The sequence below is a fragment of the Anser cygnoides genome, chromosome 5 (assembly GCF_040182565.1).
Source record: "Anser cygnoides isolate HZ-2024a breed goose chromosome 5, Taihu_goose_T2T_genome, whole genome shotgun sequence".
In the NCBI taxonomy this organism is placed as follows: Eukaryota; Metazoa; Chordata; class Aves; order Anseriformes; family Anatidae; genus Anser; species Anser cygnoides.
Window position 1 is genome coordinate 6462993 of NC_089877.1, and position 23679 is coordinate 6486671.

The window sequence follows — 23679 nt, forward strand, 5'->3', positions numbered from 1 at the left end:
TTCTTATACCATTCGCCCCACAGCAGTCCTTTCCCACTCACTATTCTTTGATCCACAACTTTGCCCGGCAGCAGCAAACACCCAGCAACTTCCACGCCTTAACGGCTGGAGAACAAGCAGTCCGAGACAGCAAGGCGTCTCCTGAATCACCCTTCTTGGTTCCCTCTAAACTCTTTACATTCCTGATGGCCTCATCGTTAGGAGTCCAATGTTATCACCAACCATGGGGCTTGTCGAACCCCATGGCCACACTCACACACTGAGAAAAGGGGCTCTGTGTGACACTGACTCAAGTAGGTAATGTATTTCAGGAACAGAGCTGTTATATGTGGCTCTGAGCCTCTCTCTTTTTTGGCACCCTGTGTAATGGAGCACTGAATTATGTTTTGGTAGTGACTCCTCTGCTTTTGAAATCAGGTACAGAAAGCTGGTATTAACAAAGAATTTTAAAGGAGTGGTGATGTATTTGTTCTCTGGTCTTCCATAGTCAGTAATTAAGTAGCACAGGAGACTGAATGTATTTTTCTTTCAGTCTTCCTACAAGTTACCTAAAAAACATGCATTCTAAAAACGAGTACATCAAATCCATTATGCCCTTTTTGTATCACTGTCTACAGCTTGGCACACTGTGGTGTTATTCCTGACATTCCGTCCTTCCCCATAGGTTTGATTAGTTTTTCTTCCTCCTTACAAAGATGTGCCTGCATGATATGGGCATGTTTTTATTTTAAATAAGCAGTTTTGAACCTTATGGCATGGCCTTGGACTTCTAAGACTTGTATTTTCTTTTAATTTGACTTCAGTGTCTATCACAAAATTTATGCTCCTGTCCAAGGCCCTGTAGAGGAATAATGATACTTAGTCTCTCAGTCTCTATCTCTTTTTTTCTTTTTCCTTTTCCTTTTCTTTTTCCTTTTCCTTTTTCGTAGCAATCTGAAGTCCATAGATACTAAACAAGTTGGTAATGCTGCTTTGTCACTAAATACAAGTTTGACCTAGTGGATAGGAAGAAAGTAATTTCTGTTCCCCCAGACACACTTGCTAGCCGTCATTCATCTTTCTTTCCCCCTTTCGCTGGTTCCTTGCCCTGCTCTTGCTCCTTGCCCTTTCCCTTGTTCCTTGCCCTGCTCTAATTGTCCCTTTGCTGGTATTTTGCAACGCAGACCACGGACTGTAACCGTGACAAAGTACAGCCACAAACGCAGAGCCAATCGGCACTGCCTCTCCCTGGGTGCGCTGGCGTTGCGACACAGTCTGCCTGCGACCTTGTGCAGAGCGGGCCTGGGCCTGGCAGCGCGCCCCAGCCGCTAGGGGCAGCGGGCCCGGTCCCCTGGCACGCCTCGCCGAGCGGGCGCTGGGCACCGCGGGGCGGGACCCGGCGGCGTAGGCTGGCACCGGGGGCCGGGCCGGGCCGCGGGCGGAGCCGAGCCGAGCCGTGCCTAGCCGGCGGGTCGAGAGCAACCGGGAGCTGCTGCCATGCAGGCGCTGGCGGTGAGGGGCCGGCATGGGGGGGGGGGGGGGGGGGGGGCGCGTGTGTGGGGCCGTTCCCTGAGCGCCTGTCCTTCTCCCCGCAGGAGGCTCCCGTCGCCGTGGCCGTGGCCGTGGTGGCTGCGTCGGCCCTGCTGCTGCTGCTGCTGAGGGGGGCGGGCCGGGGGGCGAGCCGCCCCGTCACCCTGCGGGACCCGCACGCCAAGTACGCGCTGCCGCTGGTGGGCAAGGAGGTGAGCGGCGGCTCGGCCGCATGACGGGGCTGAGGGGCCGCGGGCGGGTCGGTGAGGGCGGAGGGGGCTGAGGGGCCGTGGGTCGCGGGCTTCCTGGGCTTCGGGGGCAGCAGCGGCTCCCGCAGCCGCACTGCCGGGTTTCCCCACGGTAGAGCTTAGGGTTTCCCCCTAAAAACGTTTGTGCCAACGCTGTGGTGTTAGGGCTGTTCCAGAAGGGCGAGCTCGTGTCTTTGTGTAGGTAAGTCCTCCTTTAGAGCCGCGTTGCTCCCTTGACTTGTGCCCATCAGTGAGAAGTAGCTCCATCAGCCGGTGCTTCTGCGTGTCCCATCCTGCCTGATCTTTGCCCGCAAATTATGAAACCTTCCAAATGGCCTTGGGCAACAGAGGGCTCGCAGATCTTGTTTATGTAAAGATGCTGTAAGGGTTGCACAGTCAGGCAAAAGACACTCCTTGTGGAATTAAAGGGAAAAAGCCTTTGGTTCCAAAACTTCTGAGCTGTTTAAAGTTCATTTGGAATGCCCGTTATGCTTCCCTTCCTAGCGCTCGGCTTGCATACTAACCAAGAACAGGATCACTGAGGCACATTGTGTTGAGTGGAATTTGAGATTCACAGCAGGGGCGATGCTGACCTCGTTCTGATTTTCTTTTTTTTTTTAATTATTTATTTTTTTAAATAGGAAGTCAGTCATGATACTAAGAAATTCCGGTTTGGGCTACCTTCACCAGATCACATATTAGGACTGCCTGTAGGTAAATATCAAAAACATTTAGTTACATGTTATTTCTGATTTTTTAGGATTTTTATGAGTTTTAAATGCGTCCTCATAGTTCATGGATTTCTGTTTGCGAATTTAGTGCTCATCAAAGGATGGAGTTAAAAGCTGCATCTGAAAGGAGCTGTGTCAGAGAGAAATGTCAGGCTGATCTCCCAGAGAGTCGTATTTCAGATTTTCTGTGCGCGCTTTGTGCTGCTTGTATTAAATTGTGTGGTGTAGTTTAGATACAAACAGTGAAACTGAACTGGGTCTGAGGAAATTGACCACTGTTCAGGCTGTAGGCAGAAAATATATCTGTGGAAGTTTTTTAATACTACTTATTTGTGTTCTACCTTTTCTCTCTGGTGTCCTCAGTTTGTCAACTGCCCTCATGGTGTTTTTTTTTTTTTTTTTTGACACTTATGGTAATACTCATAGATGAGGAATAGAAAAATTCTTCTGCCTGGAAAGCCTGTAACTATTGTATGCAAAGTCAAGGGGAAAATATAAATCCTGTATATATGGAAGGTCTTGCAGTGTTCAGAGCCGTTTCTGTGCATGTACTTAACTGTGATTTACCTCCACATGCGTGTACAACTTTGGCTTGCTTTCTGTGGTAGGAGATTCATTTCAGACTAGGACTGGCACTGTCTTCTTTCCTGTACCCCACAAAACTGATGGCATTGAACCTTGGACCTTGAATTAATGGTAATCAGGGCAGGGGAAGGTGTCCCTCACTGGTCTGCAGATGTGGCCCTATTTGTTTTGTTCTGTGTTTGGCAGCTTCCCTTGAGTCAAGGTCTTACCAGTTGTGTGCTGTGAGCATGTTCTTCCTGCATGCTGCCTGCCAAGGGTAGCAGTTTCTTCAGGTTCTCTACAGGCTTCTATGGGAAAATATAATTCAACTATCCGCACTAACTAGACAAATGATAAATGAATTGGGACATGTTCTGGAATGTTTGTGTTTATTCAGAGTTTTTTAAGAGTTTTTAAGAATTTTAATATTTAAAAATTTATTTTATTCTGATTTTTTTTAAAAGAACTTTAATAAATTCTTAAGAATTTAAGAATACGATTCTGGAACTGTATGTACCTGATTACTCCCTGGGAGATTCCTGCTTTTTACCAGGATCATTTTACTAAAAGTAAAGTATTTCTGCTAGCCTTGTTCCTGCTTTTTTGTTTTTACATACAGCCCTCTAGATTAATGCTGTTTGGCTGGGGAGACAAACCTTGGCAAGGAGTTCCAGTTGTCTTAACAAGCAGAAAGAAATCAGTACCTTTAGAGTCTGCCTCGTGGAGCATGAAGCTGGCCAAAGAGCTCTCAGTGGAAGCTGCAGCAGTTAGGGAGGCAGGACTTATGGAGGAGGAATGTGGGCCAGAAGCTTTATTCTTGATAAATTATTGCAGAATCTTTGGGAAATTTGCTCTGAGAAATTGCTGCGATTAAACCACGATATGAATTTATTGTTCCGTGTGAACAGATGCATCCTTATTTTCACTTCATTAATGAAAATGTGAACAGCAGAATCCAAGATATAGACAGCACTTGAGAATGAGCGACAAACTTTCTATAGTTTAATATAACAAACTTTCTATAGTTTAATATAAATTTCCTTTTTTTCCTTGTGTCTTATCCTTTCTTCTGTAACATAGTGGCTCTCCTCAGTTACCTTGTGCTCCAGAAACCGTAAACTCTTGCTGAAAAAAGAAAAGGGCTCTCTGCTGACACCTGTAAAGCTGAGTAGCTGCAAATCCTGCATTTTTATGAGCTAAATACGAACCCTATATATGGAAAAGAAAATCCTATAAAGTAGGTACTGTCTTCCGACTAGCTGCGTAAACTGGAGAAAAACTGTAGGAGTTACAACTATGAAGGAGATTAGTTTTTTCAACACCACAGATCTGGTGTTAATACATAACACAAGATAACAGAAAATAACATCAACTGGGGAAAGCCAAACTTTCCATCCTAGACAACTTTTTTTTTTTTTTTGTTATCTATAGTGGCCTTTGTGTTTCAACTAATATCTCCTTGGGATGAAGCTAAGAAAGATTTACCACATAGTCCAGCAGTAGTTTGCTGTGCATGTAGAAATGTATGCGCTCTTCGTGTTGTGTGAGAATACATATGCATGATGTATGCCATAACAGCAATAATGTGCCATGAAAATAATAATGGATCGTGCAGCTATTTAAATATTATTCTTTTTCTGACTAGATTCAGAGTTTAAATAAGAGACTAAATGTTTTATACAGCATTTACATTGTACAGATTTTCTCCATCATTGCTTGTGTTTGGTGGCTTACAATTAGTGGCTTACAATACCTGCTTCTCTGTTTTGTCTTGTCCGCCAGGCCTGAGAAAAATTTGAAACCAAGAGATGAAAAAATAAATAATTGGATTGTAATTCTTTCTCCTAGGCCAACATGTTTACCTTTCTGCAAAAATCAATGGTAATCTGGTGATCCGAGCCTATACCCCAGTTTCCAGTGATGAGACAAAAGGTTATGTTGATTTAATTATAAAGGTAATTTTTTTTTTTCATTAATATAGATAAATTGCTAACTGGAAGGAAGGAAAGCACTTCATTTTAGTGAAATGTAGAGTTTATTTTGATTGGTCTTCTTTCAAATAGGATAATTGCACAGCAAACCCATTTCGCGTTATCCTTGAATAATGAGTTGTATCTTGTATATCTGCTGTATGTCACACAGAAATAGTGGAGGCAGGGGAGATGGAGAAGGGAGATGGAGGGTCAATCCTTTGGCAGTACTGTACGAACTTCCCTGGTATTTTTTGTGTGGCAATGAACAAAGAGCAATCACTCCACCTGAAGCTGCCTTATGCTGTTACTAGCACTTACTGCTAATAGCTGTAAGAAGAAATAAGTCAATCAGAACTGTCTTTTGTGATCCTAGAGGGGTTACAATTATAAGTCTGTAAGCAACAGAAGTTGTACTAATGGGCTTATTAAGAAAATGGGGATATAGAAACAGAGGAAATCCTTTAAGCTAGGGAATGCAGGATGATTTGATCCCAGGATTTCTGGATTTTCTAATCCTTTTCTAAAACAGAGTTTGTCCTTAGGCAAAAATCACGACTTTTTTTGTGCTCTCTGTTCTTCATGTTACGTGTATAGTGAATTGTTATTAACTACTTAAAGCTTATTACGTGCTTTGAAAGGTGAAAAACTAGCACGTGGCTGAAATCTCTGGGAAAGTTACAACAAGAAAAGATGCAGCAATGCTATTTTCAGAAGGAGTGATTACAAAAATGGGGTAACATAAGGTTCTTGTTAGAGGATAGTGAAATGAGGGCATCAATGCATAATCTGCTTGCCACCTGTTCTTACTAGCCTGGCTGTTTGCAGTGAGCATTAGAACATGGGGCATGAGAGAGCATTTCACCTATTTTGGCTGCTTCCTTTTGCGGGGCACAACGGATGAGAGCAAAGAACTGTCTCAATCTCTCTTTCAGATGCTAAATTTCAGACCTACAATACAGTAGTCTTCAGTCTTTATTGCCTGCATGAAAGCTAATGGTTGATGTCATAGAAATGATTGTTTTTATAGGTCTACTACAAAAATGTGAATCCCAAGTTCCCAGAAGGGGGGAAGATGTCCCAGTACCTAGATGACATGAAGATTGGAGATGTTATTGACTTCAGAGGGCCAAATGGACTCCTTGTCTATAAAGGGTCAGGTACTGTTACATGAAGGGGAGAGAGCAAAAGGGAGGAACTTTTATTAGTTATTCTCAGAGGTATTTTATAAACCTTGATAACTTTGTAGAGGAGCAATTTTGAAAAGTGAGAAAATCCACCTCTCCTGATCTTGACCACAAGCCCATCAGAGTTGATTATGATGGGAAAGGGTACTTAGTGTTTAACAGAGTAATAGCTGTTTGTTGTCTTGCTCCTGGGACCACGTAATTAAATCTGGAAAATCTAATATTGCATTATATCACTAGGAAGACTGCACTGCAAACACCTCAGACATACATACAAGAGATGTTCCAGATGCAAAGGAGGTTGTGGCCTAAAATGCCACAAGATTCGGAGAATCTCAGTGTTGTTACTGAACAACCCACTGACTGTTAGCCAGCTCCGTTTCATTATTAAACCAGGTCTGAGCTGACTGGGAGGAAGCTGTATGTTCAGAGAAGTAATCCTCTTTCAAGATGCAAGTATAAGACCAAAGGATTTTGCATTGATCTTGACTAAGAGGGACCTTGCATTTAAAATTCCTGCTTCAGGGGGATCAGTGCTCAGCACTTCTCTGGATCATTACCTTTTATGATCAATAATACACTGATGAATCTGTTATATCTCGGAGGAAATGGGTGAAGAATGTTTTGCAAATGTTCCTTTCTGTGCTGCTACTGTTCTTTGCTTTCAAGAGCAAAGTAGCTAGGAAGGCTTGTTAGTAGTTACAGATTTTGTGAAAGATAATTGGAATATGTCAAGTGCCTTTCACATATGATATTTTTATGGGCTTTTCACTTGGCTTGTTTCTCAGAAATCAATACAAATTGATTTTGTGACAGTTTTGAAGTGATGGCATACCCAGGTGTAGAGCAATCAGCAAAGTCTTAACACAGTACTAGCAGGCAGTCACCTAGCTGACTGCAAGTGTCATGAAGGTCGTATTAACTGAAAATGAATTACAAAAATTAAGTGGATGATGAAAGTATGCAAGGCTCCATCTTTGCAGCAACTTGCATGATTCTGGTTTAATACAACTGTTGAATGTAGACACGTGGAAGTGGCTTGATCTGTGGTGCAAATGAGGATGATGATTGCCTAAGAAACCTGCTTCTCTGTATGGGCTGGGGTTACCTTTATCTGCCACTAACTTTCATAGTTGCTGAGTGGTCTAGCCAGTGATGTGGGAATCTATTATAAGTGTTGCTGGTTAGCAGGGAAGGAATAAATGGCTTGCTCAAAGCCAGGAGTTTAGATAGACAAAGAGGTTTCTATTTGCACTCAGTGTTGTGCTAAGCACGTTTAGCATTTACAGATCTGTCCTAATTAATTGGTAGGCTGTTGGAATACATCCCCATGGAATTTGTATCCATTTTTGTTTAGGAGTTAATGTACCTATAGATGTTGAATATTTCTTCTAGGTACCTTTCTTATCAAGCCTGATAAGAAGTCTGAAGCACAGAAGAAGTTTGCGAAGCACCTTGGGATGATAGCTGGAGGAACAGGTAAAACTACTTTCATTATATAGAGTGTCACTCTAGAGAATGAAGAGGTCTTCATGGATGCTTGTGAGGAGTATAAAACACTCTGTACTTTGATAGCAAAGCGCTCCCATTGTCACAGTCCGAGCTGCTGGCTAACACTGTTTGCGCTGCTGCGTGGGTTTGACATTTAGGTCCACTGGGTTTAAGGAACACGTTTTTAGTTTGCCTTTACTTTCTCACTGTTATAGTTTGCCAGTCATAGGCAAACATAGGCAGTAAATTACATTAATCTCCCTATGTTGAGTCTCTTTGGTCTGTGATGATGATTGGTGAGTGATCTCCCTGTCCTTATCTCAACCCTTGAACCCTTTCCATCTTATTTTTTTCCCCTCCCCTTTGAGGAGGGGGAGTGAGAGAGTGGTTGTGGTGGAGTTCAGCTGCCCAGCTAGGTAAAATTGCTACACTGAACTCGAGTGTCAATAACAAAAACTATTTTAGGAGAACGTCCTGAGGGTTAAATTACTGGATGTGATAGAGAATGCTGAAGAGGAAAGCCCCAAATCCAAGCACTGTGGTTTTGTTCTCATTTTTAAAGTTGTAATAAACTTTGTAATAACAAAAAGCCCCAACCTCTGCATTTGGCATGGATTAAAAATTCAGAGGTTTGTAGTCCTTTGCAAACTAAGCTCCCACCAAAGACTGAGGGAAGATAGCAATAATATTGAAACTGCAGCCTTACGCCGGTTGAAAGAAAGACCTGTTTTTTAACTACTTTGTCTTGAACAGGGATAACTCCTATGTTGCAGCTGATACGTCATATCACAAATGATCCTAAGGACTCTACAAAATGTTACCTTCTCTTTGCTAATCAGGTGAGCATACTGTCCCATCTGTTTGTCCTTCATTAATGGTATAACTTTTCTGTTGGCCTCTGTGTTTTTGAAACTGACGTGACATTGAGAAAATACTGCTCTGCATACTTCATATTCTTCAAGTTGCTCTTTGATCTGTAATTTCAGCCAACCATGTATGACAAATGATATGATCTGAGGTGGCATATTTAAAATGATCAGTATAGGTGGGAGCAGGAAGTATTTGTTATTTAAGTTCTTATTATGCTGTCTAGGGGTCAAGTGATTTAAGGAGAAAGTGAATCAAAAAATTAGATGTAAGTATATATAAATACTGCATGCTGCTGCTGTGGTTCCGATGCTCTTTTACTTGTTTTGAAGATGGCACTGCATAGTTCCACCTATACTCCGTAATTCCTGTGTTGGAATAAACAGTGTGAACAGATCCTTGTCCCTCTGCTCAACTTACTCCTTCACTGATTTCAATGAAACATGATTTTGTTCTGTTAATCTGTTTCTACTGATTCACCATGCTATATTTGCCAGGGTCAGACAAATCCAGCTGTGATTTTAGCCTGGCTTCAAAAGTTGTTCAAATTGCTATCTTTAAAATTGTGTTTAGGTGACTACTAAGTCTCATAGTTTGTTGCTTTTTGTCAGAAGCCAGTACTGATAATAGCCTATCATGTAAGGGGAAAAAAAAACACTTTGAATGAGTTATTGCATTTGTCTTGTTGCATGCTAGATAAGCTCACATCAGAGGGCATCTTGAGATGGTTTGGAGTTAAACAGCAATCTTATTTTGCAGGCAGAAAAAGATATATTGCTAAGAGCTGAGCTGGAAGACATTGCCAAGCGGCACCCTGATCAGTTCACAGTATGGTATACCCTGGACAGGCCTCCACAAGGTAGGCCACTGGTACACACTGGAAACGTCTTTACTCCTCATTGTCTAACTGTCACAGTTTCACTCTTGTGAAAACTGCTGCTGTTTTTGTAACCCCAGTATTCGTCTCCTGGTATATCAGCTTAAAGCACATACTTCTAAAAGTGGAAATAGAATTATTTTTTCCATTTGGCTCACTTAAAGTGGCAGAATCATTAAATATTACTCCTTGAAATCATTTAGTATTTCTTTCAATTTTTTTTTTTTTTAATCTCTTAACTACACTGCAGAACTTCTGTCATCATCAAGCTTCTGCCACCTCACCACTGAATTTCTTTTCTTGTTTTTTCTGAATGTGTTGAGTGGCACAGGTCTCAGTACCTGTCCCAGTATGACTGCCCTGGGTGACCTCTCTCCACTGGAAAATCTTATTCTTTCTGTTTATTCCTACCTGAGAGCTGATTTCTTTTAAACCTATCTTTTATTCACAGACCTTCATGTGCGAAGGGCTGCATAAACCCTTTTCAACCACATTCTTGTTATCCACATGCTTGTTGTCCCCTTCAAAAGGAACCACTAGGTTTTAAGCTCAGAGATCTGACCCTATCTTTGCTTGCAGTGATTGTGGCATAACTTTTGCTGACTCTTCAGCTGCTTTTTGAGTACAACATATGTAGTTAGCTTTTTGAGCCTTCGGACTGTACAGAGAGTTGAATTAATAGTTTGATTTCTTTGTTTCAGACTGGAAGTACAGTTCTGGCTTCATCACCGCAGACATGATTAAAACCCACCTCCCTTCCCCTGGCAGTGAGACGCTCATTCTCATGTGCGGGCCACCACCCATGATTCAGTTTGCGTGTCAGCCCAACCTGGACAAACTCGGCTATCCCAAGAGCAACACGTTTTCTTATTAACAATGTCGTCATCCAATACCTTTTATTGAGTAAGTACTGCATATTTTCCTACAGGAACAACTGGTATGTAACTGGGCAGTATTTCTGTGTGTGTTTTTTAACTGTATAATTTAATTTCTGTGGTTTTTAACTTCATAATTGTCTGACTATTTTAATATTACAAGGCTGAGAAATGATGTGGGAAGTAATTTAGTCTAAGCTTGCAAGTTAGTTTGAAATGTTACATCGCTAGTTCTTAGGGAAAAAAAAGTGTAATTGGAGAGGTAGGCCAGAGATAAAATGACTTGTTTGTTAATATGGATATGGAATTTGGGAGGGGGCTATTAAACTGGACTAGGATGACATGAATGCTCAGCAGGTAATTCATTTAGTTCAGCCCAGTGAAGTGGAGAACAAAGAACAGTCTTTTTTCAAACTGCGGGTTTGCAGCCATTTACCAGGGTTTAAGCAAAATGGCAGTGTGCCACTGAAAAAGTGTTTAAACAGAATTTGGATAACACATCAATTGCTTATTACTGTAGCAGAAATTCTCGTTAGTCTGACATTTATTCAGGATTATATAACTTCATGCTGTCTTCTAATGGCCTTAGCTAAACAATCACTGTCAACCATAAATGAAGCTCTAGGCTGCCTATACAGACACACATATCCAGTGATTACTTTAGTGTTATTCCCTGTAAATGTAGCGCTTGCTCTTTTGGGGGTTTCAGAAATGTCCTTTGCTTAAGAGAAAACATGGCTTCTTCCTTCCTAGTGTAAGCTACGCTGAGTCATAGCCTAGTGTAAGCATGGCTGAGTCAGCCATGCCTTGTCTGAGTGTTTTTACCATGTAGCATTTAATTTTTAGTCTTCAGTGCCTGAAGTACTGCACGTTCATTTTCAGGAATTAGTTTATACTACAATTGCCGTAAGGTCTGAAAAATCCCCAAGACAAAAGACTTGTTTCTTCAGGTGCTAATGAATATGTTTACTAAATCTGTCCCTGGTAAGAGGTCAACCACAAATATCTCTATTGGAATCATTCCACAGCCAGGAAAAAAATAGAGGAATATACAGAATTTATTTATAACAGTCAAAAATTTATGCATTTATGCCTTTGTTATAACTAGGATTTCTTACTATATACAAAAAAAGATTGTGTAGGTTGAATATTCACAGCCAGAATAGCACAATACCACAATGAGTTACAAATACATCCTCAAAAGAATCTGCTTGGAATATCTCAGTGACATTAAGGCTGCCCCTGTCAGAGCAGCTTATCCTAGTTGTAATACTGTAATACTTAAGTTTGGTTAATTAAGCTGACAGAATATTTCATGTGCCTGTAGTATATGATCTGGTTGTTAGTGTTGACTGCACTGCCAGATTAGAGATGTACTTGACTGGTGGTAAGCTTAGTAGCCTCTAGTAAGTATTTTTAATTGGCTGATGTGTAGACTAATTTCTCACTCCTATGGATTTTCAATTATCAGCTTATTGTTCAGTGATTAAAAAAAACAAAACACTAGCCTTAATTTTAACATTTTGGACAATTAAATTATTCATTTAGCTTTTAAAATATGGCGATACAGTGCAGGGTCTGTTAGGAGAGGCTCATGGAGTGAGGGCTAGAGTAGGCTACCTTTAAAAAGTGCAACTGATGGCTTCGAAGAGCCCATGTTATATACTCTGGACAGTACCTGAGATTTCCCATTAATTTGGGAAGGTTTATGGATAGGCCTGCCCTCAGGCTATATTAATACATAAACCAACATCCTGAAGCCAGAAAGGAGAGTAATGTAAACCATCCATATACAGAGACTTTTCTTTATAATTTGGTAGATTTCTTTTCTGGCATTTCTCTATTTACTAAGATATCCTGTTACTACATAGAGAGGCACATGCCAACAGATGCCGCAAGTAATTGTTGCTGTAAAAGAGACTCTTTGACCCTTGAACTGCCCTTCAAGTAAGTAGTCAGAGAGTGTATTTCCCTCTGTTACAGTACTGCAGTCCAGCCTAGCTCAATAGAATAGCAGCAGATCTATTTTGTTACAGTACAAAGAAAAAAAAGTTTGTTTTATTATGGTACTTGTCCGATGCTCCCTAGTCGCATTTGACACATGACAGGACAATAGTATTGATCTCCTATTGATAAATAAAGTACTCTATGAAAATCTATCTGTAGCTGGAATGAAAAGACAACTGGAAGTATAATAGCAATATTGTTTATAGAAACATCACGAGTTCTCATGCAAATGTTACAGTTTCTGCTACAAGCACCAGGCCTGAGGGCTGTTTACAGGCATATGTTTTATTAGCTGTAATAATAGAAAGAAAATAGGCATATTATCATTCTGTCATTACTGGTCTTAGAAGGCTTTCTCTGAACTGTTTCGACTGCTCAGAAGGCTTATGAGCATCCTGATGTTTGCACATGTGCCTCAGTACCAACCATTTTAGACAAACGTAAATGTACAGAAAAAGCACCTTCAATAGGTTCTACTTAAGGACACGTCATTTAAAACAAAACAGTGAATCATGGTGGAAATTCTGTTGTGCTTACAGAGTACAGCAAACACTATCCTGACATTTTAAACTTACATTTTAATTAGTGTTGTGATTGCCCCTTGATCATGAACAACTTAGTGCTTATGTAAAAAACAAGAAATAAAAAAAAATCAATTTAAACAAAGAGCCAGCTTTTGAATCTATTAGTTCTCTTGGTCATCTCAATGTTACATAACATTTCCTGCTGCAGCTGTTCAGTATCTTTTTGAGTTAGTTTAAGATGTGTGAACAGGCCATCATTGTCATCCTCCTGATAAAAGCAAGGGCTTGGTGGATAGTAATGTTTTATTTTCCCCTTCTACACTGCACTCAGAGAAAGAGAGCAGGACCTGTACTAATGAAAGGGATGAAAGTATCTCTGGCAAGACTGTAGTAGTAGTTAGCGAGCCATTAGAGCTGCACTTGCCAGCATCTGTCTGAATTGCTAGGTGGCTGTGGTCAGTCCATGTGGTAAAATAGAATATTAATGATTCTTGCATTACAAGTTAATTATAAAAATAAAAAAATATAAAAGATCTTTCATAGAGCAGTACAGAAACATACCGTGTAAGAAGATGACAAAATATAAGGGTAAAACATACTGTCTTTCCAGACTCTAGAAAAGAAACAATTCTGTACCACTTCTCTCAATACCTATTTGACATTACATAATACAGAAACAGTGCAGAGGGAAGTTACCTGTGAAGTGTTGCTACGTTAGCAAAACAAAATGCTATGTGGTGAGTCTCACTGGTGGGAAAGAGGTAAAACTTTGCAGTACCACAGCATCGAGTGTCTCCTGGCCACCCCTCTGGACAGGCATGAGGTATTAGTGTTCTTGGTCACACTGAAACATCATCTCCAGTCTTCAAAGGTAGGTGTTAAAAATCTGCTGTCATTTAGCATTTCATCTTGGCTTAACATTGTCTGAAAAAAAATGCAGCAAGATGTGAACGAGTAAATATATTCAGTTAGAGGCCTGCAGTTAGTTAAAGAAATCCAGCTGTAATAAGATCAGATGCCCAACAGAGGGGGTTAGAGCCACATAAATTTAAAAGGAATCTCTCAAACACTGCTTTAAATAGTGATACTGTTATTTGATTGAGGAAATATTCACAAAAATTTTGTGTGGCATTATTCTTTATATCCTTCAGTCACTTCTTTATAGCAGCTGATTTTTTAAAATAGTCAGGAATATATACAGTGATTTTGTTCCCCCGCCCCCCAAGGATTGTTAGCTCTTCTAAATCTTCAAATCTTACCTCTTCACAAGATTTTGAGATGAATATCTGTTATTGGGTCAAAGAGATAGCATAATTCATAAGAACTTAAAATAGGCTTAAATGAAACTTAATTTCTAGTATGATTTAAAAGTGCTTGTTTTTTTTTTTTTTTGGACTGCAAATGTGCAACTAGGCTATAAAGATTTGCATAACAAGAATAGCAACCCACTTACTCTTAACCACCACCAGCAATGACCAACTTGCACTGAATTCTAGCAGAATACATTTGTGACTTTAAAACGAGTAAAATTGGTACGTACCGTAAGATTGCTTATGCCTTGAGAAAAAGCCCCTATTTGCTTTACTGTTCCTTCTGAATGTTCCATCTGTAAAAGTATTCAGCAACTGGTTCAAATCAGACAGTACATGCAATTTTATTCACTCTACCTGCATCTTTGGGAGGTCTCTCTGCCTTGACAAATGAAGCTGCAGTATTTTTAGAAGTTGTGATTTCTGCACTTTGGAAAGTTACACATTAACAAAAATGTCTCCATGCTAAGAAGTACATGAAAGTGCATTAGTGATAGAAGGATTGAATCCTGATGAAGACTGATTCTGTGAAACTTTAGCTGTAATTCACAAAGAAAAGAAAAAGCTTAACTGGTATTAGCAGTGAAGAGCAATATTTTCCAGAAGGTAAAACACACAAAATAATTCTGGTAATACACCTCCATAGGCGAGCAATAACCGTCCTTCATAATACATCCCTACCTATTCTTACACAAAAAGGTTATCCGTTCTAGGGCATTAAGGTTTCACTGTGTGACCACATACTCAGAAGTCAGGCTTAAGTAGAAGACCACTTCCCTAGTGAAAAATCCAGTATTTCTGTAATGCTTGAACAGCCACATGTTGTAAGCTGTTGGCTCAAAGTTAATACATTCCCTCTCAACTCTTAACCACATAACTGGACATCCACACTAAATTACAGTTTGTATATTCAATTCTGTCAGGGTTTTGCTATTGTCCCCACTTAAGAAGAGCACTTTATTTTTACTAACATGCACACAAAAAAAAGACAATGGTTAGATAATGAACACAAATGAGATGTTAGATGCAGTAAACCATGCAAATGACAGAATGACTTTCATAGTTAGTCTTATCAATTTTGTGACCATCCTCTGAATAGGATTAAAATGTTTCACTGAAGGTCACTGGAGATAGGACAGTTAGCCCAGTTGCATCTGTCTGGATCTTGTGTTGACAAAGTTCACACAAGCCTCTGCTAGCTCCATTTTTCAGGGCTTACATCCTTTTACACAAAAGCAAAGTTGAAGAGAGTTCAATTTGTTTTAGTCTTCATCATTTGTATGATGTCTAGACATGGTTTCATTTAGCAGTTCACTACTAAATAACAAAAGTGAATTACTTAAGTATTGGTTTATTAATAATCTTGCTCATTATTGAGGCACTGTTTTCATGTATACCTGTTTAAGCATAACTACTTCCCACTGTACATAATGAAAGAATTCAGTTGGATGCTTTGATTAATCTGTTAAAAATATACAACCCAGTTGTACTTTTAATATATAACTTGATAGTTCTGTACAAATTAGTCCAAATTTATTACATTAAAAACCACCCATATAAAGATAAAGAAAAAAGTTGTGTTCCATACTCAGATTATGAAAGCTAGACGTACAAAAGTCTTGTGTTTACTGCAGCCTCCACTTTAACTGTCAAGATACATTGACCTTCATAGTGTAAAGGTGTTACATTCCTGAAAAAGGGCTTTAAGATGGATGAGTTTATCATTATGTTGATTAAAAAAACAACAACAAACCTTAACATTCTTAGTATAAACTCTTTCAAGTGTCCATAGCCAATACTTTCTCAATGAGTTCATGCGGATGTAGCAAAGACTGTTATATGCTAATGTTTCATTATTTGCAAGCTTTGGAATGCAAGGAGAGGGTGAGATGAGAATGGCATCAGTCTGTTTGTCCCACCTGATCCAGCTCCCTATCAGTGAATGGACTAAGTCCTTTGTATCCACCATAGTTCTTCTGAGTACCATTTGTAGCAGCTGGATTTGTATCCATAGGACAAATGTAGTCTGTTGATTCATCAAATTTCTTTTTTCTTAAGTTTCCAAAATGTGAAAATCCAAGTTTCTTTGGCTAAAAGAAATAGAAAACAAGTTTTAAATTAGAAGAAGATTTAAAGGACAACCTTATTTAAAATCCTTTCCTTTTTATTTACTAGTATGCCTTAGTCCTTCAAGTATGTAAGATTCTAAACTAAATAAATTTAATTGTTTCCAAATTGGGAGTTACCAGTTCATTTTAAATACAGTTAGATAAAGTTCCTTCTAAGAAAAGACAGCATTGCATGCTAATTTCAAAAATTTATTTAAACAGTTAGCAAAAAATGAAATGCCTTGGTATCTAGAGCTAAGGAAAAATGTAACACCACTTCTAGAACTGACCTCTCCCCACCCCATATATGCCCCTTATTTTCTTTATAAGAAAGGAGAGAAAGGCTCTATAGATTAGAGGTTCTGTAATATCTTGTTTTTAAAAGCAGTATGTATGTACCCGAACTTTGGCAGTGGTGGTCAGAGGTGTGTATGCTGTTGACTCTGTTATATCTCTTTTTTCTTGCTGTGCCTCTGGTCCAATTAATACATTAAAATTGGTTGTTAGGTGGCGTCGCAGTAGGGTCTTTTGAGGTGGAATATTCAGCAGCATTGCCAGTGTGTCACCATTGAAGCGAGGTTCGAGAATCTATTAAAAAGATAGCAAATATTTAACCATATAAAATCAATAGTAAACCATTACAGTGCTTATCGGAGGGATTTCTTCATTCTAGCTATCTACATTAGACATTTTATAGCTCTGTAGTGATACGACATTTGCTAGGTTTGAATAGGAGATATATGAAAATAGGCAGTAAGAAATACAGAGTTTGATCAAACACCTAATTATATTTATTACCAATCTTTAAAGTTGCTTGGATTGAACAAAGTTGTTTTGGATATTTTCTGCTATACTTTACTACGGTATTACTCTGAAAATATGAACTTAATCTTAGCACAATTTTTTCTATTTCATTTTTGCAAAAATTCTATGGTACTAGATTAACAGTATTTCAGAACTCTTGTCTTTACTAAGCTACAACTAGTTCATGGTTTGAATCAAAAAAAAAATCCCATTCCTGATTGCAGGCAACACTGATGTGAGTTCAGAACAATTACTTCCCGTGTCACGGTGTTGGCTCAGAATTCTATTAAAGTCTCCCCAAGAAAACACTCAAGGATTCTTTAACAAGTAATTTTCTCACAGAATAGTTTTTTTTGTTTTTTTTTTTTTTGTAATGTACTACTGTTAAATGCATGCACAGCTCAGCTTTGATTATATAAAAAAAAGTCTTAGTTCCTTTTTTATTTTAGTTTTCCTTTGAATATTTAAGGTGTTTGGATCAGATGCAGAGGCTTTTTTAGAAGGCCTGACCATGCTGTCAATTTGCAAAGTTGCAAATGTATGCTTCTTCCTGCTTGACAAACACGAGATACCAGATACAAGATGTTTTGCATCAGTCTGTCAATTCTTAGTAGACATATAGTAACATGTTAAAAAGAATTCTTACAATGAGGCCACCGTGCACTCCGCTTCCTCGAAGGTTTGGTGCATATTCTGCCAGATCAACTGATCTGAGCCATTCCATCACTCTGTGATTGGACCACTGCACTACTTCAGAAGGTGAAACGTTATTCTGTTAAGGTAACCAGAAAAGATGGATGATGACAACATTGCCTGTTCTGTCACCACATGCTCACAAAACTTATCTTTAGACTGAAAACATCATTCCTCCTTTTCAACCAAGGAGAGTACTCCCCAATTCTTAGATACTGATTCTGTTCAAGGCATCTCTCAGACACCTTCTGGATCAGGTGGTAGCCATAGTCTAGTACAGATGAAACCCATCTACTGCATCAAGTTCTAAAACAATAGAGACAACAGATGCTGGGTTTAAAAAAAAAAAAAAAAAGGATCATTTTGAGAACAGCATTATTGTCGAGGCTTTGATACTATGACTAGGAATAAGCTATGCTGATCAGGTAAGGCAAGAACCCATACAGTCTTAAAATTAAGTTAGGAAGTTAGAACGACAACAAAAGAAGTATTCCAAATTGTTCTTTCAAAAGTTGAAATAACTTAAAACTGAGCAAATGATTTCTAAAGGAAGATGCATGAGATTCAACTAATAAACGTTTGAAGCACTTAAGGACTTTGTAGGTTCTTATTATCAGTGAGTACATGTTATATTCCAGAGCAGGAATGCACACAACTACTGCTTTAGAGGCAATTCCCTAGTAGTTGGGACTGAGGTGCTATTATTCATGGGGTATAATAATGGGGTAATAAGTGCTTGTTTAAATTAAATTACTTAAACATTCTTTTACCTCCTCAACTGGTCTTCTGCGTAGACAGTGGGGGTTAAAACTGTTGACATGCAGCACATGAATGGCACACTTAATACTCAGGTGATGCAGCTGACTGGTGACTTTCAGAAAGAGAAGATCATTCTGTAAAAGAGAGAGCCTTTTAAGTGGCACAGAATACATACTAAGACAGGTACTTTCCCCAAGAAGTAAGATATCAAGCTTGATATATTTTAATATTGTACCATAATTAGATGGCTAAAAACTGAAGTTTATAGCTTATTAAGTAAAATCTAGGCTCAGGGATAGTTTTAAGATATCTGATTGTTTTTGATCTGGCTAAGATCCTGGTGTGGTAGGATCGCTGAAGCCAGCAGCACACATCTAGCATGGAACAGTACAGATCATACTTCTATAGCAAAGGCTCCTCAAGCAGTATCGACAAGGTTGTATTTTTGATAACAGCTAAATTGGGTGTTTTTTCATAGAACACCAAAACAAATATTTAATTATCCAAACCTGGGCAGGGAAGCTGTAAAAGTAAACACAGTGGCTATGTGTTTGCTGCTGATTTGGTGAGAGCTGTAGAAGTTACCGGATTTGCTGCTTATCTTTAATTTACCTAACATTGTTGTTAACTTGGTGAGGAGAACAAAACACTCCAGAAGCTGTATGTAAAACAGGTCATTTTACCTTCAATTTTGGTGCGTTTTATGATACTGAAAGAGAAACTTGCAGAATTCAGCTATAAAAGCCCATATTACTTATTTTATATACCTTGGGAATAGTAATCATGTACTAAACGACACCAAGGAGTTATTACTAGCACTATTTCTGGCTTGCAGAAGTTTTTAACTGCTCACATTCTAAGAAAAATTCTGTTACGGTTTGCTCATTCTGAAGTTCAGAGTTAGGTTAAACTGAGGCAAAAGGATTTTAGCTTACCACAGTTAAATACTGCAACATTCTCCCATCAACTCTGGACTCATGAAACTGGTCTTTGTACTGAGGTAAACCAATGTCATCAAGCCAGCCTGCAGATACAAGAACAGTGGTGTACCCAAATCTGGGTCAGTGAGAATGAAGCCCTTCTAATCTGGGCAGGCTTCTTCTGAGGCATTCAGGTAGCTCATTCCACTTATTCACCTTTCTAAAGGACAGCCTCGTAGGAGAAGCCTAAAAGCAATTCCCACCATCCAGCTTTGCCTACAATACCCCTGCAGTACTTTAAATACAAACCTTCTGTACTGTAAAACTTAGCTTTTGCTAGACTGAGACATACCACCCCTATGTACACTCATTGTCCTTCAAGACGGATGGGCCTGCAATACCTGTTTGTTTGAGCAGTTATCAAACATCTTTTAAGAGCACTAAGTTTCAACAGGGCAAGATTTTTCATAGAATGAGGGTTTTCGTATTGTTCTTGACGTGCAAATATAGTTACATAGAATGAAGTTCCAATGGGAACTCTACCATTCAGATTGCAGAGTACTGAACTACTTTATGAAACATGGGTACCATGAAAGGCATCAGACTTAAATGATACGTGCTTTATAAAGTATTCCACCCAGCGCTGTCTCCTAGTTGAGATTGTGTGGAGTACGTAGATAAACAAGGAAACCCCACAGTCACCTACTTGTAGAACTACTCATCATTTTTTTTCATTCCTGCTCAGCTGCATAAGAAAAAAAAATACTTTCCAAACACTTCCACAATTCTTCAAACACTTACGTGTCACCCAGATATGATCGAGTTGTGCAGATTTCTCATCTTGTTTTGCATTTATTGATTTAATAGCCAAAACTAATTTCTTCCTGTGCAGTGGATGCTTTATTCCCATTTCCTGTAACGATAACCATTAAAAAAATAGTTTGCCTTGCTTCTGGCTTTTTTCATCTCATTAAACAGCTACTGAAACATTTCAAAAAGGTAGAATTGCCAATTGTTTGAAGGGGCCTGGTTGTGCAGAATCAACATTTATGGTTGCTTGAGAGAAACAATTATAGATATTACCTTTTCCATGTCCTGAGGTGTTGCAGTTAATAGTGTATGGCCTGAAGTCACCCACTGCCGTGCAAAAATGACGTACTGCCCAAGACCGAAGTCCTCAAGCCAGTTACAAACTCTCTCAGTGCTCCACTGAGCAAAGGGAGCATTGTAGTCACTGAAAAGTAAAAGAACTCTTTGAAACTCTTACAGGAAAGAATATGGTTCTTATCAGAAAGATCACCACGTATCAGAGGAAATACTACAGCCTAGGTCCTAATATTCTTTATCCTGTGCAATAATAAAGTCCAACAGCCATTCTCTCAGTATATGCTGTGGTACTAGTGTCCTCCTAATATGACTGCCTAGCTTCCTCTTACGAACAATTGGAGCAGGGTAGGGGGATAAGGATTAAAGTTTCCCGTTTGAAAATAAAGAAAAAGGTAATTCATTGCTAAATCCTCAGCACTGCAAATATTCCCACATGAGATGGTAATGATGGTAAGTTTCCTTGTTCTTTAATAAAGGCGAAATTTTGGTGCTGCTACCTGAAGTTGAAGGAGTGCAGATAGGCAAGCTAATCAGGATACATTTTCTACCAGGGAAATTCTTTCCAGTTGGGGAATTCCGTGTGTAACGAAGTATGTTGGGCAATGTATTCCACAAGAGAAGTGTTTTGCTGTTCAGGGTATTTAACAACATCTTTTAATACACTGTGCAAGGAGAAGAAGAAATCGTTACCTTTTCTGGCCTTTGGTTTCCTTTGATCTGGATAACCGAGGTCCAGCTGTTGCACGGAGACCGCCTCTTCGAAACTCTGCCAAACCCAGATCGTCTGCAGGGAAGTTACCAGACTGAGTTCTTCTTATTCTTTCAAAACAAGAGCGCCAAAACAGTACTATTAGCGTCCAACAGAGAACATTTGTTTCATATGGAAACTATAATGACAAACTAGAAGCTGTATCAATCTTCCTGTAAACCACAAACATATGATTCAAGCAGCAGCCAAAGAAGTTCCAAGCAAACACTGTCTAGACTGAACTCTGACTAAAGAAAAAAGCTCTGCAAAACAGCCATGACCTTTCAACGCAAGTAGTAATCTACACTGGAGGTCAGACATCTAAACGTCTGCTGTCCTGAAGCAGATAAGATGAATGCAGTAAAACTCAGTCCCCCTGCTTTTTGTTTCTTCTGTTTTCTCTGACCTTTTTTTTTTTTTCTTTAACTGAAGGCTCCTGTAATGAACAACTGACTATCATTTAATTTTTTCATAGCTAGTGAAACTGTTGGTATTCTAAATCGTTAGCATTATAACAACACAGCAGAATACATTATTTCTTCCAACAGCGTGATGCTTTGTATATTACCATCCATTTTCCTCCACCCATGTGCACATAGAGACACACCTGTACAATCACAGAACAGAGCTGCTTTTCCTCCTTTTCCTGAACTTTATTTTATTCTTGCTGTAGATACTGTAGCTTTTACTGAGAACTGAATTAATTCTGTTGAAATACTTTGATAGGAAACTAAAAAAAATTATCTTACTTTCCCCAGATTTTCTTGATCCCTTTTGGACTCTTTCTATTTTCTGGAGACATTGGAGACTGTGGACCTGAATCCGTTCCAGAAGAAAGAGGTGAAAGGTCATCTGAGACTACTGTACCATCCACGTTCTCTGTTTCTCCTGGGTTAAGAACAGTAATAGTCACATTTTTTACTAATTGTTGACAAAGTGGTTATTTGGGAGACTAATACTTAAAAAAAAAAAAAGGTAATAAATCAGTAAAGATAAAATAAAGTGTTCCTGTATAAAAAAATCTTGCTCAGAAGGTGAAAAAAATATTAGCTGTACATTTCATACAAAAAAAAAAAAAGAGTAAAACAGTATTGTTGTTTCAATTTATTTAAAAACATTATTTTAATTAATTCAGGGTCTTCACTTGGGTCTGCTCTTGCCTTTCTATCGTTAATACCAAAACTCCTCCATCAAAACCAGTGGGAATTTTACTGTTTTCACTGAAGTAAGATCATGAATAAGTATTAAAAAAAATAAAAAATAAATCCCGTTTGAATGCCATAGAGCGAAAGCTCTTATTTCATATCAGCACTGCACTTAAGAAATTCAATCTGGATTGCCCCCTTGGTATTAGTATTTTATAGAGGAGAGAAAGGGAGGGAAAAAGGAAAGGAAAAAATAAATAGCAAAATTCATGTTAAAGTTGCATTTTGTTTGGATACAATACCTAGCACTGGTGCACTGACACTCCTGATGCGATCTTCAGTCATCCCAAGAGGCAGAAAGCCAGATGAAGAAGCAAAGAAGATATAAAACACCAGCAAAATAAAGTTATGGAAGAGCAAAGAAGTAAGCTAAGCATTAAAAGCAGAAACAAAAAGAAAAGAAGCAGTTATGCTTGACATGAAAGCGAATGCGCATTGGTGTGCACAAGCCCCAGGAATCCTGTACAGGTTATCTTAAATAGACTGGAACGATCATTTCTCTCTCTCTCTCTTTCAAGATATATTAAACATATGCTACAGAGCTCCATAAAGCCTGCAGCACTTGAGAAATGAAGCACTCTCTAAAATTACATCCTCTATTAACATGGAGGTGTACTGAGTTCACTGCACTTGCAAGATACAAACTAACCTCCAGTATTTCAGTGTTCTTACTGATTCACTGCTTGTGTCTAGAAAAAGAACATTTTCCTTTACAAGATCACACCTCTTTGGATAATCCTGCAGTTAAAACATAATAGCATGGCTTTTGGACTGCCTACACCTGTACAGACTATTAATGAAACTCCAATGTTGCTATTACAGAAAAATTCTTTAAAAAATAAATAAATAAACAACCCTTAAACAACCAACAACCTATTGTAATGTTTAAACTACAGTACACTAGCAGCTTTTAAGACCATGAGGTCTTACAAAGAAAAAAAACCAACAAACCACACACACAAAAAAACAATCCAATAACAATAAAAAACCACATCCAAAACCCATAACTTTTTCCTTAAAATGTGCACATTACTTCTGGTTATATTGTAAAGTGTCACACAATAAAATGCAGTGGGATGGGAACGAAAGGTTTTTTTTGTTTAATACACAATTTAGTGTACGTTCTTTTAAAAAGATTTTGTCTAGTCTTGATGTACTTGGCTGTGCATTTTTGT

At 38.9% G+C, this 23679-nt stretch overlaps 2 protein-coding genes across 25 annotated transcripts in view; one reads left to right on the top strand and one right to left on the bottom strand.

Annotated features, from left to right (window-relative positions):
• Positions 1 to 1332: 1332 nt before the first annotated feature.
• CYB5R2 (cytochrome b5 reductase 2) lies at positions 1333 to 23660 on the top strand. Its single transcript, XM_048070062.2, has 10 exons — positions 1333 to 1491; positions 1575 to 1721; positions 2399 to 2471; positions 4901 to 5007; positions 6053 to 6182; positions 7605 to 7688; positions 8454 to 8539; positions 9327 to 9426; positions 10146 to 10347; positions 22058 to 23660. The coding sequence occupies exons 1-9, from the start codon at positions 1477 to 1479 to the stop codon at positions 10316 to 10318; spliced, it is 915 nt and encodes a 304-aa protein (XP_047926019.2). The 5' UTR covers positions 1333 to 1476; the 3' UTR covers positions 10319 to 10347; positions 22058 to 23660.
• PPFIBP2 (PPFIA binding protein 2) overlaps positions 11360 to 23679 on the bottom strand; it is a 111765-nt gene continuing 99445 nt past the window's right edge. For 22 of the 24 annotated variants that reach the window (XM_048070044.2, XM_048070040.2, XM_048070043.2 and 19 more), the window contains 12 exons: positions 22747 to 22779; positions 22049 to 22187; positions 21242 to 21370; positions 20528 to 20678; positions 20246 to 20357; positions 19460 to 19548; positions 18536 to 18658; positions 17719 to 17844; positions 16668 to 16856; positions 16080 to 16250; positions 14391 to 14456; positions 11360 to 13774 (listed from right to left, as the gene is read on the bottom strand). In XM_048070044.2, coding sequence (XP_047926001.2) covers positions 13703 to 13774; positions 14391 to 14456; positions 16080 to 16250; positions 16668 to 16856; positions 17719 to 17844; positions 18536 to 18658; positions 19460 to 19548; positions 20246 to 20357; positions 20528 to 20678; positions 21242 to 21370; positions 22049 to 22187; positions 22747 to 22779 — 1400 coding nt within the window. In that variant the 3' untranslated portion in view covers positions 11360 to 13702. Of the gene's footprint in view, positions 14457 to 16079; positions 16251 to 16667; positions 16857 to 17718; positions 17845 to 18535; positions 18659 to 19459; positions 19549 to 20245; positions 20358 to 20527; positions 20679 to 21241; positions 21371 to 22048; positions 22188 to 22746; positions 22780 to 23679 lie in introns of all 24 variants that reach the window. The other 2 variants (XM_048070042.2, XM_048070057.2) reach the window with 2 other exon arrangements.